This window comes from Camelina sativa, chromosome 4 (genome assembly GCF_000633955.1).
Source record: "Camelina sativa cultivar DH55 chromosome 4, Cs, whole genome shotgun sequence".
Lineage (NCBI taxonomy): Eukaryota > Viridiplantae > Streptophyta > Magnoliopsida > Brassicales > Brassicaceae > Camelina > Camelina sativa.
Window position 1 is genome coordinate 5,988,803 of NC_025688.1, and position 7,701 is coordinate 5,996,503.

Below are 7,701 nucleotides of genomic sequence, written 5' to 3' on the forward strand. Positions count from 1 at the left end.
TTTTCGATGTGAACATACCATAATGAAAAAATGACTATGGAGAAATGTGTATAAATGTCAATCGTATTCATAAAGTACATGATTCTAATTTATACTTTGTCAATTATTTTTCAGTTCGAAATTGGTTCAATATGACTAATAGTCTTAATCAAGATAGTCTTCATACAATTAATTCAAATTGACACATCCTTTGTTTATGTTTTACCACTCACCATCATATTCATTTGCTTTTATTTTCTCAATGATTTTTATATCTGATAATTCTCAAGAGTTTGTGCCACAATTATCTCCACCAATCGTGCCCTAATTATAGTATATCCAGCTTGGAGTATCATGATTAGAAATTTTACAGTTTTTAAGATTATTTTCACTATTACAATCAGTATTAAAATTAAAATGTTGAGGAATTCCTCCAATACTACAATTTTATTTCTTTTCTAAAACTATCACACTTAAGTTTTTTCTGAAAATACTACAAAATTTTATTTTCTAAAAATACCAACACAAAAAGTTGATTTTTTATTGGGTAAAATTTGTTTTTCAGGTTTGAGTTGACAATTTTAGATTTAGGGTATAGTTTTCAGAGGTAGAGTTTAATGTTTAGGATTTAGTGATTAATTTTTAATATAAAAAATTTAGTTCCATCTTGTAGTAATTTTGGAAAATATATATTTTTGGAAAAAAAAAAAAGTGGTATATTTGAAAAAAAAACTCAGTTGTTAAATTACAATAACGGTGCTGTCAAACGATCAACTAAAGATTTTGATATCATCAAAAAAATTTACATCAAAATGTTAATTATTACAAATTTAATATGACTAGAATATAAAACACAATCTATATTGTACTATTAAACTGTTCGAAACAGTATTCTCAAATCCAAACAGAGAAGACATCATTGTAAATAAATCTCGTACTAGACTATGATTAAAAAGATGACTATATGCTGTGTAGGGTTGTATATCTATGATCAGAAACATTATTGAAATTTCTCACACTTTTGGTTCTCTCCATATTCGGTTTCGGTCCAAATTAGCATGAACTTTGGATTGAGCTTTTGAGGTTAATTGGAAATGTATGAGTTCAATATAACATCTGTATACATTCCTTATGATTATTGAATTGAACCTAAACCCTCTTTGAGCTTATGAATGAGAGCATTCAAAGAGAACATCCCAGAGACATACAATAACATTGACTAAACATTAAAGAGATTTGCAACAACATTTTTTGTTCTTTCGAACTGGGATACTAAACATATCTACACAGCATATGAAGACGATTGCTTCAAATCTGGCGGCCACGAGACTCAGAGAAGTTTTCCTTTTGATTATGACTCGTGGTTGCGATTATGACCGGCCATTCAGGCATCTTTAACTTGCCGAGGACGGTCCAAAGTACATACAAATGGGCGGGTTGATCCTTAAGATCGAGAGGATAGCAGACGGAATTGTCCAGATCCCGTCCCCACAGATCAGTCCTGATGCTACTGCACCCGCAAAGTCGTCTGCATCTTTCCTGTTGATCCGCTCCCATACAAACAATATCACAGTCCCAACAAACATGTCAATGGCGAAGTACGCTCCAATGTAGAATGGGACAGCCATCGCCATTGGGATCGGGATAAACTGAGAGATCTTAGGCGGTGTAATGTCTCTCAAGAGATTCACAATCAAAGCTGCGATGAAAAACCCGTAACAAAGAGCCAAACAGTGCTTAGGCAGTTCCGCAAAGCCCTCAATACCGAGAATCGCCATCTCACGGAAAATCACTGCGTAAGGTGCTTTGTACGGACCATTGGGATCTCCAATGTCAAAAGCAGTCCAGAACAGCCAGAATGTAAGCGGAGCGATTACACAGCCCATTGCGGTCCCAACAAGCTGGCTTACAAACATGGATTTTGCAGATGATAAAGTGAGGTAACCTGTTTTGAAGTCTTGCATAAGATCAGCTGCGGTAGAGACGATTGACATCATAACTCCACAGGCAGCTAAACCCGCAATGACACCACCATCACTTCCTACTACAGAAGCAATTATGAAAAGGCCGATCTTTCCATAGGTTGATGCTAGACTCCAGTCCGTGAGCCCAGTTCCATAAGAGTTGCAAAAGGCAAGAGCAGGTGCAATGAAGTAAGAGCACAGGACAAAGTACCATTTCAAGGGTGGGAATATCAACGGGATTGTTGCGGTTGAGATAGCTGCAAGACCCACATAACCAGAAACCGCAAATCCAAGGGGTATACGGTCCTTAAGAAATACTTCATCTCTTTTCTTCTTGACCAGCAGTATCTCAGAGGCTTCGCTGTCATCTGAATGAAGGAATTGGAAAACATATAATTAACAGTCTTTAGAAAGTGGCCATGAGAGCAAACAAGTTATTGGTTAATACAAAAGCATGTAAGAGATGAGTCAGGATCTAATATTCTCTCACCTACAATGTCGGTAACAATGGGTAGATTGAGTCGTCTTGACCTACTGCTACATATTTCCTTCACAGTGACAGCAATGATCTTGACAAGATTGTAGAGACCGTCACCAAGGATAATGGCAATGGCGATAAAGACCTTAAAAGTCAGACAAGACATTAAAGCATCAGGACTGGAACCTCATCTCTTATCTTTCTTTTTTGACATGAATATAATGTTTTCTAAAAAGGTTTATAACTGGGCTGCTTATACTGTACCTTATATCCGTAGAGACCTTTGAAATCGTTGGACCCAAGGTCAGCTGGATACCAATCCCCGGCATGCTGTGATACGAATGGCCACAGAATTCCCCAAGAGATGATCGCACCGAGAAGAACCGAGCAGTTCACTATATGGGGGCATATAAGACCGCATCCAATATAAGTAGGACTGAAGTCAAAGTAAAACCTGTGTGGCAAAGAATCCAGACTAGTTAAAAATTGCACCTAACATACCTTCAAAAAGTAGCAGAAAACATATTCCAGCTCTAAACCCATTCTCAATTCTCACAGATCATTACTGATATAATAATCTCGGACATAAAAGCTGTATCAAAATGGTCAAGAGATAGGATGAACTTACGTGTTCTTGTATAGCGTCAAACCAAGGGTGGGGAAGTTATCAAACCCACAAGCATCTCCAATACCACTGAAGAACCACTTGAAACAACTCCAAATTAAGCTAAGGCTCAGGTATTTTCCAAGGCATTTGACCTGGTTCCTGTGGTGAACAACATTACACACACACACACACACACACACACACACAACACAACACAAGTTCAATAAACAAACGATATGGTTTTGCAGAAAGCAAAATTTAAAATGACTCTTGACAAAAATTACCCTGCAAGCTCAGCTCCAGTGTTGGTATGGAAGCTGTTAATCAACATTGCAGTGGCGGTTCCACTAGGATAAGTAAGTTTGTAGTCCAAAACCATCACCTGAGATAAAAACATATGACCCGTTTAGGAGAAAGGTCAAACAATAATGAAAGGACACTATACATTATCTATATGCTACTGAGATTCTCTACCTTGCGTAATGGAACGAGACTAAAGAGCCCCAAGAAGCTGACCACAAACAAAAACCCAATCATCCACCACAATCCTGGATTTATAACATCTTCAGCATGATTCCCCGGATAATCAGCACCAATGAGCTTGTATGTCTTCTCATCCATAGCAATCAAATATGAACCAAATCCTCCTGATATTTAAAAATCAAAGACCAGATCCATATCAAATCCTTATACTAGTAATCACAATCAACAATTTCTCAGAAATAGCTAGAGATCCTTTCAACAAATTCAACGTTTGAAATTCCAACCAAGTCAAACCAATCAGATTCTTGATCAAATCACAGTTACTACTATTGTACTACTGTATCCAGAATTTGAAAAACTAAGAATCCGATTTCGAACACAGATCTTGAGTAAAACAAGCTTTTCATTCATACCGCTAAAGGCGAGGCCATAGCAAGCGACAACGCAAGTCTGGATAACAGTATTCTCTTGCTTGGTGAACGGCTTCACCGTAAACCCAAGCTTCGACAAGAAACCAGTCCACGACTTGACGAAGAAGAATCCGAGCAATCCCGCGGCGACGTTCAACGACGGGATGATTCCAACAGTCAGATTGAGTTTATGAGTGATGATACAGAACAAAGTCCCCAACAAAGCGCTCACGGCCAATCCTCGAAGCGTTATCTGCTCTTTCCACTCAGGTACATGCTCGTCCGCCGCCGTCGTCGTCGTCGCGGTTTTCTGAGATTCCGGCTGTAACAATGCCTCCGATATCTCATCCTCCGATCTTGGGATCTCCGTCCCCATGTTTTAAGCTAAGTCAATCGTCAAATTTTGGATTTCCCCGAGAAAATGGATCTATAGAGAGAGAAAACGGTTATGGCGGATTTGTGAATTGTGAGAGAGAGTTAGTTAGGATTTGGGAGAGAATAAAGAAAAAACTCTAAAAAGATCAGACGCTTTGACCCAAAAAAAAAAAGAAGATTAGACGCAAACGTGGTTATGAGTAGGTGGAATGAGAAAGTGACACGTGTGATTTTAGTCTGTTACGCTAAGCTTACATTGAAACGATGAATTTTTTATCTGTTAAGAGAATGGGATTGATTACGAAAGTTACGAACCACATTTATTGTAATTTTTGTTCTTTTCTTCGTTCCTCCGCCTCTCTCTCTCTCTCTCGTGTTCAGATTATTTTATTCGACTAAATTTTTGTAACGGTCGTTTAATAGTACTATTTTTGTGTGTTGGGCTCAACTTTCATATTGGGCCGGGCCTGTTATTTTTAAGGATAGTTTTTTTTTTCTTTCTTTCATTCTTTTTCTTTTTGGGTAGAGATCCAAGTTATAGAGTATGTGGAGGATAAATGGAAAATTGGAAATATAGAGTATATACATCTGTAAATAATTGAAGATGATTATTATCTTATATCATTTACTTTGGATGGAATGGAACTTTTTTTGGGATTTATTGAATTCATTGGAAGTTTGTAATATTTTATGAAAATAAAGTTCATAAAGTTTAAATCTAGTTATCATGAATATATAGTAGTATTGTGTGTTAGATTATATCCCACATTGGGAAGAATAACAAATCCTTGGGCAATATATATAGTGTGTGGCAACCCTCCTCTCTTGAGTTAACTTTTGGGAGTGAGTTAGGCCCATTACTCATATGGTATCAGAGCCTAGGTTCAAACTTCTGGATTGTAGTCTACCACTCGTGGATGTCCAGTCTAAGCGTGAGGGGGTGTGTTAAATTATATCCCACATCGAAAGAATAACAAATCTTTGGACAATATATATAGTGTGTGGCAACCCGATTACCCGAAGATATATTGAAAACATGTACGTAGCACATTCAGCGATCTTGATGGCACCTAGATAAAATTTGCAAACCTACAAGAAATACAAGCTAAAAAAAACTGGGACCAAGAAGAAACTATGAAGCACGTTTTTTACACTTCATTAATTCGACAGTTTTTTTGCATGAGAAATGAAACAGTGCGACGATAATTTAGTGTACGATAAAAAATAGTCCTCATATGTATCTATCAGAAGGATATATAATTATTAGAAGAAGAAAAATCTTAAAAGCTTACACACATGAAATAGGCAAATAGCTCTTTCTCTTTTGTGTCTCTCGGACACACAAAGTACATAGTTATAATATATGTAGCTTCTTGTTTCTTTGTTCAATAATAAAGATACCTTTATAACATTCCAACGACGATTTTTACCCGTTTCCTACCAAAATTGATTGACAGTACTGTTTAAATATACAAACATTATGGTAGCACCACATGTCGATTCATTTCTTTAATTTTTAACCAAGAAATCTCTTCGATAAGAGACCATGGCATGTTAACTTACATATTTCAGTCATCTTCTCATTGCTGGTGCTTGGATTCACGACTTCAAATACTCTACCTACCCCTTTGGTTGGCCAACTGAGTACTCTCCGGTTAGGTCATATTATATATCGGTACAATTTATCAATGGTTTATATAATTTACAAACTCTTTTGGGGTCGTATATATCATTTCTGTTTATACATACATTACGGTAGCACCACTAAATGTCATTTCTTTATAACCAAGAAATCTCTTCGACAAGAGACCGTGGCATTTTAAATTAGATATTTCAGTCATCTTCTCATTGCTGGTGCTCGAATTCAAGACATTAAATACTCTACGTACCCCTTTGGTTGGCTAACTGAGTATTCATATAGGTCCAATTTATCAATGGTTTAAATAATTTATACTCTTTTTTGGGGTCGTATATATCACTTTCCTTATAAATCTACACTTTATGGCTAATGTCGGTGACGTGGCAGAGCGAGGACAAAATAGTGGGATTCTCTTTGTGAGCTAGAGCCTAGAGACTTCTATTGCTTGCACGCCATATATTTTTAGAGACTGAAAACAACATTTCCTTTTGAAGGTGTGTATCACTTTCCTTTTGGGGGAAAAAGCATGCAAGAAGAACAGTATGCACAAACATGATATGCTAACTCCAATAATACGATTGTGTTACGATGTGTCATGTCATGGCGTACGAATGATTAGACACGTGTCGGTTGTGAGAGAAACTTCACACACATGTCCCAACAAATTATAAGAAAAAGTTGAAGAAGTGGGAGACCCCCGACCTCTCTCGGCCTCGGCCAGAGACTTCCGTATACACACCTTTTACCTCGAGAACAACCTTTCCTTAATTCTGTAACGTCCCATCTTACGTTAATAAAGTCCGATACATGCAAATCTATATAGTAATTCTATATATGTGAATCCTCTGCACAAGACGACGGACAATATCATGTACTGTTCTTAACTCAATCATAAGACTCGGAGCCTTCTAGCTCAAACTTGACCTACTTACATCTATATATATATATATATATATATATAGTTATAAAACCCTGAGTAAATTGAAAAAAAGATAATAGAAGCTGTGGGAAGCGAAGACAAAATGAAGGTGAGTATATCATATATATGTACATTCCAATTTCAAAGTCTAATCAAAATATTCTCTTTTTGATGATAAGTGAGCTTTTAGTTTGTAGTTTGTACTTAGTCTCTCATTAGCTAATCATTTTTAACGAACTCTGTCTCTATCTCTAATTCTCTATATCTTGCAGCTGCTAAACTGGATGCGAACTAGAAGGCAAAATGGCTTAGACCCATCAAAAGATTTCAAAGGTTTGATTATATAAAAGAAGAACTTTCTCTCATATAAATCCTTTTGAATAACGTATCTTCATCTTTATACATATATTGTTTTAGTCTTCTTGGTCGATTAAATTTCTATTGAGCGTACTCTCGACTCTCTAGCTAATGTATTTTTCTGATAAAACAAAAATCAACCTATCTTTTAGGTGGTTTCGGTTGTCTAAGAGCTCAGATTTCCTCTGACGTCCAAGACATCCGCACAAACTCCTTCTCCTTCTCCGGACCCTCTCATGACAAGAATCTACCCAAATTTGAAGAGAAACTTCGGTTTGATGAAGACGGTTTCTGCGGTTTTCTGGCCATCGGAACGCTTGGCACAGACCCTGAGACACCTAAGTTCTCAGCTACGTTTGCAGAAGAAGATGTAAGCGGAGAGAAAAAGGAGATGGCCAAGCTCATTACTGAGAAACTAGACAAGTATCTTAAGGAATGTCCTGAGGATATTAGCAGTAAGCCGGTAGAAAGATCGAATGCAAAAGAAGAT

The 7,701-nt window shown here is 37.0% G+C and overlaps 2 protein-coding genes across 2 annotated transcripts in view; one reads left to right on the plus strand and one right to left on the minus strand.

The window, feature by feature from the left end:
- On the minus strand, positions 1,064-4,451 carry LOC104779927 (probable metal-nicotianamine transporter YSL6). Its single transcript, XM_010504358.2, has 7 exons — positions 3,925-4,451; positions 3,503-3,675; positions 3,313-3,410; positions 3,050-3,187; positions 2,686-2,875; positions 2,434-2,566; positions 1,064-2,311 (listed from the first exon to the last, which is right to left on the minus strand). The coding sequence occupies exons 1-7, from the start codon at positions 4,295-4,297 to the stop codon at positions 1,374-1,376; spliced, it is 2,043 nt and encodes a 680-aa protein (XP_010502660.1). The 5' UTR covers positions 4,298-4,451; the 3' UTR covers positions 1,064-1,373.
- LOC104783581 (protein LAZY 1-like) overlaps positions 6,649-7,701 on the plus strand; it is a 2,686-nt gene continuing 1,633 nt past the window's right edge. The window contains exons 1-3 of the mRNA XM_010508722.2: positions 6,649-6,963; positions 7,127-7,187; positions 7,364-7,701. Coding sequence (XP_010507024.1) covers positions 6,958-6,963; positions 7,127-7,187; positions 7,364-7,701 — 405 coding nt within the window. The 5' untranslated portion in view covers positions 6,649-6,957. The remainder of the gene's footprint in view (positions 6,964-7,126; positions 7,188-7,363) is intronic.